At 37.4% G+C, this 11,786-nt stretch overlaps 1 protein-coding gene across 2 annotated transcripts in view; it reads right to left on the reverse strand.

Annotated features, from left to right (window-relative positions):
• LCP1 (lymphocyte cytosolic protein 1) overlaps positions 1–11,786 on the reverse strand; it is a 61,913-nt gene that overhangs the window by 15,234 nt on the left and 34,893 nt on the right. Inside the window, exons 6-10 of one of the 2 annotated variants that reach the window (XM_044668218.1) lie at positions 11,420–11,501; positions 8,685–8,850; positions 6,096–6,238; positions 1,719–1,745; positions 1,292–1,387 (exon numbers count right to left, since the gene is read on the reverse strand). In XM_044668218.1, coding sequence (XP_044524153.1) covers positions 1,292–1,387; positions 1,719–1,745; positions 6,096–6,238; positions 8,685–8,850; positions 11,420–11,501 — 514 coding nt within the window. The remainder of the gene's footprint in view (positions 1–1,291; positions 1,388–1,718; positions 1,746–6,095; positions 6,239–8,684; positions 8,851–11,419; positions 11,502–11,786) is intronic. The other variant, XM_044668220.1, reaches the window with a different exon arrangement.

Below are 11,786 nucleotides of genomic sequence, written 5' to 3' on the forward strand. Positions count from 1 at the left end.
TCTGGCCATTGACCCCTGGAAACGCCAGCCATGCTAGACTGGACAATTCCAAAGAGTCATGAAAATTGGGAAGCTTATATACTCTTTTGGGAAACTGAGGGACAGGGAAACATGATTGATTGGCATTCCCATGGTTATAAGGAAACAGGAGTGTTCAACCTACACGGACAGGCTTGGGAAAGAAACCATAGCCAAAGGGTAGAGTGTAATGGATACTAAAAAGGGTGGTCCTTGTACAGGTGTGGGTCTTCTTGGAAAAGTATCCCTAATACAATGGGAGAAACTACTAGAATAAAAGGATATTTTAGCATTTGCTTAGGTCTGCCATGTCCACCTAAACCAGTATTATCATTTAATTTAAGGTTTACAGTTCAGTCTGAGACTAGCTAAATCTGAAACTTCCCTCAGGGCAAACTCTCACATGAACTAGGGGTCTTCAGCTTACAAGCTACCCTTAAAACTTGGGGTTCTTAGATTCCATGTCGACAATATAAAATAACATATAATACATATACATATGGTATATGCTATTTAAAAGACATAATAATAAATATATAAAACATACAATATAGCATATTATAAAATCACATAACACAAAATATATAACTATATGAAACAATAATATATAATTACATATATACAAAATTATATTAAGAATATCAAATAGAAGGCTTAAGAAGCTTATAAGATTCTTAAAATAATCATCAAAAGCTCTATAAATGTCTATAAAGTCCACTAACTAGACTTCCTCTTCACCTCAAGATTTTAATATATAGTATATAATACAGTAGTAGTAACAAGAGTTAGCATTATAAGCACTTTGAAAGTTTGCAAAGAGCATCGTGCACATTGTCTCATTTGATCCTCATAACAATACTGTGAGGGAGAGAGAGATAGAAACCTGAGGCTCGGAGACGAAGTGACTTGTCCAAGGTTATAAAGCTACTAAGTTTTGTAGTTAAGAATCAGAACTCAGGCTTTCCTGTCTCCAAGCCTTTAGTTCTTTCCATGATATTGTACTGCCCCTTAGAGTACATTGCAAATTACCTAAATGTTTTCTTACTCATCAGTTACTCGTCCAGCTCTTGGCACAGTGTCTGGCACTTAGTAGGTACTTCATGAATGTTTCTTACTTGATCAATTCTTTAACTTTCATATCTTCTTTTTTTAAGAGCAAAAGGCCATTAAAACTGACCCCATTCACTTAGGCCCAGAAAAAGAATGGTCCCCTCTGAACTCCAAGGTCACACATTGGTTGAGTAAATTTATATGTACATATGTCCTTTCTTACCCTTATTCCTGACATGTCAATAGTAATAGCCGGAATACCTTCTTCATCTCCCTTTGGAGCCACCTGCTCAAGCAGGTGGTAATAAGCTTTCGAGTCCTGCAAGAAATCCAGAAATTACCATTTTTAAATGAATGCAGCCAACTTACAGGTCTGCTGTGACAAGTGTTTCCCAATAAATAGCAAGCATGCTTTATTTCTGATTGACTATCATTCAAGACTAGAATTTCATTAACAAAGCTAGAAGCAGTTTGCGAATTTACATTTTATGCCTTTCGGCTTACCCAATCATTTCACTTCATTTTCTATTCAAAAGTAATTAAAAAATTAAATTACAAGCAAAAAGAAAAAAAATATGCTAATTTTGCTACCTTTTAAAAGGATATAATCATTTTACATGTATTAAATTGTATGCATGAAAAGTATATACCTTTAAAATGCTGTAGAAGTCAGTCAGCTAAGGGTTAAACAAAAGGCATGACAGGAGAAAGCAGAAGAGTTCAAAGAAACATTAAATGGACAGGAAGCAAAAGAGAAGAAAGTCAGAGACAGAAGTTGAAGCAATCACCAAGCATTCCTTAGGGCAGAGGGGAAGGATAAGAGAGCATATGCAGTAAATTCTTGACTAGACCTTTTGAACTCACATATCCAGAAATAAAAGCCAAATTTAAGTCAATCTCATGGAATAGTAAGTTTCAACTTAGAGGTTGTGTTTCCACCATCTCCAACATTCTGGAAAATGTCTCATCCAGAAGAGTTCCAAGTCTAATCTTTTGAAAGTATTTTCTTATTTTTACACATGGAAATAGATATGAGATAAAGGGGTAGGGAGGAAATTTATTTAGATTCTCTAAAGGCAGTTTAAGTGATCTTAATCCAAATGAACAAAAGTGGAGGTAGAGGTATCGTTCACTACTTGTTAAATGAGAAAGACAATATAGTCTTCGTCATTTCTCCTATTAAACCTACACTGGGGAAAAGTGATTTTTTTCAATCTGTCTCATCATCAGGCCCAAACTCAACACCCTTCTGCCTGACCAGTTTTGACAGTCCCTTTGGAGGCACTATGCAAGGAGTTCGGAATGAAAGGATAATAAAAGTTAACCCCTAAAACCAGAGCTCAGTTATATTATATGTCATAATATCACTTGCTACTTCTGTCATATTCAGAGAACCAGGAAAAAAGAGAAACATCCAGAAGCCTCATAGACCTTCCAGGGACTAGTGGGAATTGTATGACTGGAATGACTGTTCTCTCCATAAATGATTTAAGGATGTGCCTCGTTTAATGTGGCCACCCAAAAGAGACATTTACATCACTATAGCACCATTACTGTACTTTTCTCATTCTCATCCCATATAAGAACTTCATAAACTCTCAAATGACAAGTCTGGAAGAATATGATTCTGTTGAATTGAAACGAGCTTGATTTGTGTATGGGAACAGCTCTAAAGTGTTCAAGTATCTTAATTTTGGTTGAGAAAAGATATAACAATTTGCAAAGTCTTCATGGCAACTGTAGCTACACATGGTTGTTTATTTGTTTCAGTTGTCTTGACATTTCATGACCTCTTTTGAGGTTTTCTTGGCAGAGGTGCCAGAGTGGTTTACGATTTCCTTCTCTAACTCATTTTACAGATGAGGAAACTGAGGCTAAGAGGATTAAGTGACTTGCCCATGGTGACACAACTAGTAAGTGTCTGAGGCTGAATTAGAACTCCCAAAGATGAGTCTTCCTGACTGCAAGCCTAGCACTCTATCCATTGCACCACCTAGCTGTCCAAACTAGACTCTTGGTTCAAACCTACCTAATTCAAGATTGTTGGAGTGGAAGAGTATAGTGAATAAGGTTGGATAATAATAACTAACATTTCCACGGCACTTTAAGGTTTGCAAAGTGCTTCACATGTTGACTCACTTAATCCTCACAGTTCTGTGAGGTAAGTGCTATTATTTTTTTAAAACTCTTCCATTCTATTTTTTTTTTAAAACCCTTACTGGCTTTTGGTTCTAAGGCAGAAGAGTGGTAAGGGCTAGGTGATGGGGGTTTAAGTGACTTGCCCAGGGTCACACAGCTGGGAAGTGTCTGAGGTCAGATTTGAACCCAGGCCCTCCCATCTCCATGCCTGGCTCTCAATCCACTGAGCCACCCAGCTGCCTCCCTTCCATTCTATCTTAGTAGCAACTCCAAGAGAAAAGAAAGGGCTAGGCAATTGGTGTTAAGTGACTCAAGGTCACCTAGCCAGGAAATGTCTGAGCCCACATTTGAACCCAGGTCCTCCTGTCTCTAAGAACCTAGCTGTCCCCCACAAGTGCTATTATTATCACCATTTTACAGGTGAGGAAACTGGCATGCAGAAAGGTGAAGTGACTTGCCCAGGGTCACACAGTCATTTAGTGACTGAGGCTAGATTTAAACTCAGGTCTTTCTGACCCCAAGATCTGTACTCTATTTATTGTGTACCATGTAGTTTTCTTTAGTTAGTTTAGGCAGGGAAATGAGCTTGAGTGTATTCGTAGATATAATTAGTATATCAGAAACTTCCTGTAAGAAAGCACCACTGGAATTAGTATCCTCATGGGAAGACCAGGAAGAGAAGCAATGTAAAGAATCATACAGCTCCTCTACCAGTCATCTAGATCACGGCATACTTAGTACATGTGGATGCTTTTTTGGAACTCCTAAATCACAAAATCCCAGGGATGGAAGGTGTCTTATACGGTCTCATAATCTACTCTTTGATTTTATGTGTCAGGTTTACCCTTCAATCCATCTATCTCTCCATGATGCTCATAGTCTTCAACTACCTATTGGGCAAGAGACAACTGCTTTCCTAGTAATGCAATCAAGTAATATTTACTAAATGAGAAACTACTTCCTGCTGGCTAGCCAAAATTTTCTCCCCTATAATTTATGCCTTTTCCATCATCTTGGAAAAAACAAACAAACAAACAAACAGCCGTTACCTCTCACTAATGTATCTTCTTTCTATAAGTTTAAAGATTACCAGTTAGGCCACATCTAGCCTTCTCTTTTGTGTGTCTGGCACTAATGTGCTGTTGAGGCATTAATATAGGATTTAATTTTCCACAAATTTTTGGAAGAAGTCTTATCCAGGAAAAGAATTCTCAGAATTACTATTTGACATTCAAAAAACTTTTCCACATGTAGAAAATAAGCAAATTAATTTTTTGCCAAATTTATTCACTTTAAAAGAAGCTTTTAAATACTTCAAAGAAATGTGAGTTTTGTTCATTTTCTTTTTTTTTTCTAACCCAAACCTTCCATCTTCGAATTGATACTGAAGATTGGTTCCAAAGCAGAGGAATGTTAAGGGCTGGGAAATGGTGGATAAGTGACTTTGCCCAGGGTCACACAGATAGGAAGTGTCTGAGGACAAATTTGAACTTGGGACCTCCCATATCCAGGCTTAGCTCTCTATTCACTGGGTCATCTAGCTGTCCCATGTTAATTTTTTTTTTTAAAGGAAAATGCTCACCACTGACAAAATTAGAAAGACATCAGTCAACATCCATAGCATAACCTTGTAGAAAATAGATAAATAAAGGTAATGGATAATGGGGACACCAGGGATATTATAATAAAACTAAATAATTGTGGGTACACACACTGGGGTTTATGAGAGACTGGACCCGGATGGAAAGACCAGAGTTTTCTGGATTCACACAGGAATGGCAGTTGATCTTAACTGTCACTCACCTTTCCCTAGGCTAGAGTCTAGAAACAAGCAGCCAAGGTAAAAGGGGCTTAACAGCTTTAATTATGTTTGACTAAAAGGTGGGAAAGGGATTTCTATACTTAAAATCTAAAGGATAAAACCACGTGGCAATGGGGGAATTATTCTACTCTTATCTAAGTGATCTAACAGGCAGGGCCCAAGGAGCAGTGGTGTCTCTAGAAGGCTGAATCAATCCTGGTGCCAGCCAGTCTTGAATCAGCACAGCTATGGATCAGTGGGGTATCTTTGAGGATTCTCACAACTTTCCAAAGAGTTTCACAGGATGCCAAAATCCGAGGTGGTCCAAGATATCCAAGAAGAAAGAGTATGCTTGAGAAACTGTCCACCAGGTCCCAAGCTTCTCCTCTTCTTGGTGCTATTCTGTTGTTGCTGGAAATCCACCTCCACTCAGGATCCCAAGGAAATCAGGAAGCAGGGTCTGAGATCTCCCTGGGCTGGCAACAGTTTCTGCCCACCCCTAATGGAGTCTCTCTCTCAAGGCACACACACTTCCTCCTCCTTCATTCTATCCTAGAATGCTCCAGCTCCAGCCTGCTAGATGAACCTTAATTCTTAATCAATAACTAATCTTCCTCACAACAACCTGCACCTGAGAAAACTGACATTTGGTTCTCATTTCCCTTTATCCTCCCTCTTACCCTCATCTTTCCCATTGAACTCTCAGTTGCTAATTGAAGAAGCTAAGACTTTCAAAATATGTATAACACAGGCACTAGGGCTTCAGAGATGACTTCTCAGAATCGGGAGTAAGAATTTTAACAACTAAGTGCAAAGTCTATAGACCGAGGGTTCTTAAGACTGTGGAAAGATAGGGGTCCATGAATCTACATAAGCAAAAAAGTGGTCTTTAATTTCACTAACCTCTAACCAAAATTTATCATTTCCTTCAATTATTTTTAAAAATTATTCTAAGGAGTCCATAGGCTTCACCAGATGGCCACAGAGGTCCATGACACACAGTATGGAATTTCAGTAAGTCCTAACACCTTCTCTAACCCTCCAATACAGCCACTAGTAAAAATAAATCAAACTGCATTCCTCCTACCTTGATATCATTGCTGAAGTTGTTGATTTTATTGCAGCCTGAATTTTCCAGATGATAGTTCGCCCATCTCAGCAATAAGTCCTCAGGGGAAAGTTTCATCAAGTCCTCCAGACTTTCACCTTCCCTCAAAAGGGCAATCAGAGCTAGACAAGTGCAAAAGAAAAGGGGAAAAAAATAAATCCTAGGTACAAAAAAAAATGAGTACTGGTCATGTCTTCTTATCAATACACTCTATGGAGTTAATCTGAAGAAGTCATTAACTTCTTGGGTTTACCATTGGCAAAATAAGGCAGGAAAAAAAAGTTTTCTAAGGTCTCTTCCAATTCTAACATTCTAATTCTAAAATTTATCCATAAGTTTTCTTTGGTTTTAAAGAAAACTCCTATGGTAGGTATCATACTAATTATTCAAATATCTTGTTTTTTCACAGTAAAACCCTTAAAAAGGAGATTGAAGAAGGAAGAAGGCAGACGAAAAGCCCTGTGGAACAATAGTGGAAGACTTTAATTAGGTCTAACAACAAGGCCTCCATAGTTCTTTTTATCCAATAATCACATCTCAGTTAAATTCTCTGTGTCCTTCTGAAGAAAATGGAAGCAAAGCATTATGGTGTTATCCATTATACCCTAATTTCAAATGAAACAACTAAGGCCACAAAGAAATTAAATGAGCTACTCAGGATCACAGTGGCACAGGCAGAAATATCACCTTAGATTAACTCAAAATCCACTTTGTATTCACTAGACCATGTTTCCTGATATGAAAATCAATTTGTTAATAATGGCAGCATAACGGTTCTCTCTTCAATTTTCAAAGACTTTTTAGAATCAAATACTTACTTGCATAGTTATAGCATCTCAGAAACGTAATCTATCCTCTCCCTTTCTCTCAGCTTCCAGAGGAAAAGGTTTTGTTCAGAGCAGATTTACGTTTAGACCTTGCCATTTTCAAGCCAATATTTTTTGTGACACTGGTTCTTTTCCTCCTTTTCAAACATTAACTATGATGAAGTGTCACAAGAATGTTTTATATATGTGTACATATATATATATATATATATATATATATATATATATATATATATATATAAAAGGGTTGAGATCACATATATAAAGTTATTTTGTTGATCAGTCATTTTTTGGTCATATTTGACTCTTTGTGCCCCCATTTGGGGTTTTCTTGGCAAAGATGGAGTTGTTTACCGTTTCCTTCTCCAGCTAATTTTACAAATGAGGAAACTGAGCTAAACAGGGTTAAGTGACTTTGCCCAGGGTCACACAGCTAAGTAAGATTTTGAGGCTGGATTTGAACTCAGGAAGATAAGCCCTCCTGACTTCAGGCTATCTCTCTATCCATTCTATTCACTGAGCCACATAGCTGCCCCTAAGCTCTCTATCCATACTTATGACTACTATAGATTAAGATATGTAAAAGATACCATAGGACATCCCTCAGAATTTACAATTTTAAGACAGAGTTGACATATCTGGTTATGCATATATCCAACAAAAGTTACACCTTCCATGCTATTCATATTTGTATATAAAATAAAAAAAAGTTCTAGAATGTTAGAGCTGGAAATATTAGCAATCATTTAATCTTGCTCCTTTATTTTACAGATAAGAAAAACAAGGCCCACAGAAATGAAATGATTTGTCCAAGACCTCACAGCTAATTCGATGGCAAAGCTGAGAGTGGAATCCAAATTTCTGGATGCCCAGTCCAGTGGACTTTCCACTATATCATTGTGTTTTGTGAGACTAATACTGTTAACATATTGTAAGCCTGGGATGTCATTATTTTGGCTACACATGGAAAGTGTGTGTATTATGGCAGGCATTTCAAAATGTATGGAATAAACTTAGCAGACTATTACTTTCTTAGGAATTTTAAATCCATCATGTGACCTTTGTACTCTGCTTAACACATGAAATTTCTCTAAGCAAAGGAAATGACATAGTTACTATAGTGTCTGAATCTGCATTTTTAGACAGAGACTATTTTTGTACAAATTCGAGCACAAAGTAATCTACTTTATTTAATTATCTAGATCCACAATGAGCTATCAGAGGAAAGCTTTTTGAGGTTGGAGTCCCAGACAGCTAAAGTAAGTTACATGTTCCATTTAAACAGGCATTATCAGTCTGTGGTATTAAGAAGCTTTCACTTTCATATTTTAAGAAGTCTGATTACTGTGGGAAAGAAGAGAAATGATGAAATGTTGAATTCCATCTACTGTGTCAGGTAGAGAGACCGGCATTAATTTATGTGTACTTTATTCAAATCTTATTTTTTTAAAACCCCTTCCTTACGTCTTAGAATCAACACTGGGTATTGGTTCTAAAGCAGAAGAATGGTAAGGGCTAGGCAAAGGGGTTAAGTGACTTGCCCAGGGCCACACGGCTAGGAAATGTCTGAGGCCAGATCTGAACCCAGGAACTCCCATCTGTAAATCTGGCTCTCAATCCTTTGAGCCATCCAGCTGCCCCCTTTTCAAATCTTCTTAAACAGTGGACACCTGGATGTTCCTCATGCCATACTCTACTTCATCAAAATATATGCGTCAATAGGAGGCTATCCCATTTGTACCTTCATTCCTGCTGAGTTCAATGTCGGCAAACAATCCAATTTTGATGACTTGCCACAAAAGGCCCAAGACCAGATAAGGTTTTCCCTCCTTCAAATCCTCAGCTCCTATATTAACCACATGGCACCCAATGGCTGAAGCAGAGTTCAGAGCCAGGTTCAAATTCTCCTGAAGAGGGAAAAAAATGACAGAAGATGCTGATAAATACCAGGTGGTGATTAATGGTGACAACAATAGCAACAACCTGGCAGTCACCGTTAATATCTAATTTCTTTGAAGACTATTACAGAGTTTTAAAGGCTCTATCTGAGAGTATCATAACATCTCTGAGAAAAAAGTAGTGGTAAATAACAGAATGAGAAGAAAAAAAAAAGAAGAGTTTAAGATAGAAGACCCACTGGCTAGCCTGATGGCTATATTCAACAAAAAACAAAACTTAAGTGTAGTGCCCATTTGAGTAACGATTCTTACGTTTCCCATCCTGCTTTGAGATGGAGGCAGCACACTAGACCCCCGTACTGAGAAATGCACAGCATTATAATATTCAAGGAGACTACCCATTGTCTTGTCATTGCCTATGCTCTATAACACAACAGTTGGTGTAAGAAAGGTCATAAAAGAAAGAGGAAATAGCTTTCTTGGCATGGAGAATGTTGTGGGAAGAGAATAATATCCAACATTCAAATTTCTGGAAGAGCTATGGCTGCTGCTATTATGACAATATTTACTGAGTACCCATAATATATTTCTAGATAACTTAGAAAAATATTCATATAAGTTATATACTATATCCTGATATATCCTGATATCCTTGATAACCACACAGTTCATTTCTACAATATGTAGAGGGCTTAAAATGTGCCAACTAAACCTGTACCCAGTGATCTCTGTGGGACCATTTGAAAGCAAAGAGAAAAAGATGGAAATGACCGATAAGGCAGGCAAAAATTTTAAGATTCCACAGTGTTATGATAAGAAAATAATAGCTATACAACACTGGGCAAGTCGCTTAACCTTGAGCCTCAATTTCCTCATCAATAAAATGGGATGGTAATAGCACTTATATCATAGATAGATGAGGATCAACTGAAATACTGAATATAAAGTTCTTTGCAAACCTTAATGTACTAACTAAAGGCTAGCTATTATTATTATTATTCTCTTATTAATAATGTTTGAGGCAGGATTTGAACCAGGTCTTCCTGACACTCTATATTCTATGCTGCTTTTTCTTTTTTTATTCAATTTTTTTATTTCAATTTTATTTTATTTTTATTAAGATCTATTTTCTCTCCATTTGACCTCCTTGCCCTCTCCAAATGAGAAAGAAAGCAAGAAAAATAAAACCTCCATTATAAACATGTATGAGCAAGCTAAACAAATTCCTACATTGGGCATGTAAAAAAAAAAAGGAATGTCTCAACCTGCACTCAGTCCATCATCTACTCAGAAAATGAGTAGAATGTTTCATCATAAGAAATCTAGAATTGTGTTTGGACACTATATTGATCCAAATTCCTAAGTCTTCCAAGATTTTGTCTTTATAATACTGTCATTGTGTAGACTGTTCTGGTTCTACTCACTTCCTTCTTATCAGTTCATACACATTTTACCTAATTTCTCTGAAACCCCACCACACATACAGACAAGACAGACAGATGGATGGACAGACAGACAGGTGTGTGTGCTTACACACACACACACACACACACACACACACACACACACAACTACTTAAACTCAAACAGGAATCAACAAATAAATATAATGCATTGCAGATTAACTAATCAGTGATGCATGTTCTTAACCAAGTGGATTCAATTATTTTATAGAAGTGGAATGCAGAGCAGAAAGGCAATTTAATAGTTCTGAAAGCACTTACTCTGGTTAGTGTTCCAGTTAATCAAAGTAATTGAATGCTAAAAGTAGGTTATATTTATCACACTGCTACAGCCAGTAATGTAGTGTGCCATAGTGAAGGTTGCCAGAACACTTCCCGTTTTCTACCCCTTCATTTCTTAGAAAGGCTTATCTTTTCAGCTAAAATGGCATGTTTTTGGAATGAGCTCAAAGATAACTCTTAGGGAAAGTTTGAGGTAAAATTTAAACTACTGAGAATTTTCCTCATCAATAAATCTTCCTTCTCCAGCTCCCAATTTCTTTATTATTATTATTATTATTATTATTATTATTATTATTATTATTATTATTATTATTATTATTGTACAGCTAGCAAAAGACAAAACAGAAATATTTTCCCGTAATTTCCATCTGCCTACTCAGAAATCATAGGCTTTGAATCCTTGTTTAGTCCTCTTTTTGGTACAGTTTCTGGGAAATATTGTACTAAATCAAAAGCAGAGCTAATTTTGTATTCAGCCACATGCTGATTTCTGGTAGCTTTGGACAGGGACATAGATCGATTGTGTGGCTGTGACATTCATCTCTTTTTTTGTTTGTTTTGTTGTTTTTTTTAAACCCTTACCTTCCATCTTGGAGTCAATACTGCGTATTGGCTCCAAGGCAGAAGAGTGGTAAGGGTGGGCAATGGGGGTCAAGTGACTTGCCCAGGGTCACACAACTGGGAAGTGTCTGAGGCCGGACTTGAACCTAGGACCTCCTATCTCTAGGCCTGGCTCTCAATCCGCTAAGCTACCCAGCTGCCCCTGACATTCATCTCTTACCTAAATCTATTCCTATAACTCAGATAAAATAGAAAAAAAGCATTTTTCCATACCTGGATGGTGAATGGGGTAAGTTTCTTTTTGTTGATCGTTCTTTCATCAATTGTATCTGGCACTGATAGGTTGATCATTTTACTAAAATGAAGACAGTGAGTAAGTTGGTTCCTGGCCAGCAAAGCCTAACAATACTGATTAAAAAAAAAAACCCATATTCTAACATCACTGTAAGCAAACAAAGAAACATTATAACTAGGCACTTGGTGGTGGTGAGGGGGGTGCAATGGATAGACAGGAGTGTGGCCCTGTAGTCAGAAGACCTTAGATCAGTGATGGTGAACCTTTTAGAGATGGAGTGCCGGGCCCCACCCCCAACCCCTCCCACCCCCCCAGACCAAGTGCTGTGCCTGCTCCCCTCCCTCC

Source organism: Gracilinanus agilis, chromosome 3 (genome assembly GCF_016433145.1).
Source record: "Gracilinanus agilis isolate LMUSP501 chromosome 3, AgileGrace, whole genome shotgun sequence".
NCBI classification, from domain to species: Eukaryota; Metazoa; Chordata; class Mammalia; order Didelphimorphia; family Didelphidae; genus Gracilinanus; species Gracilinanus agilis.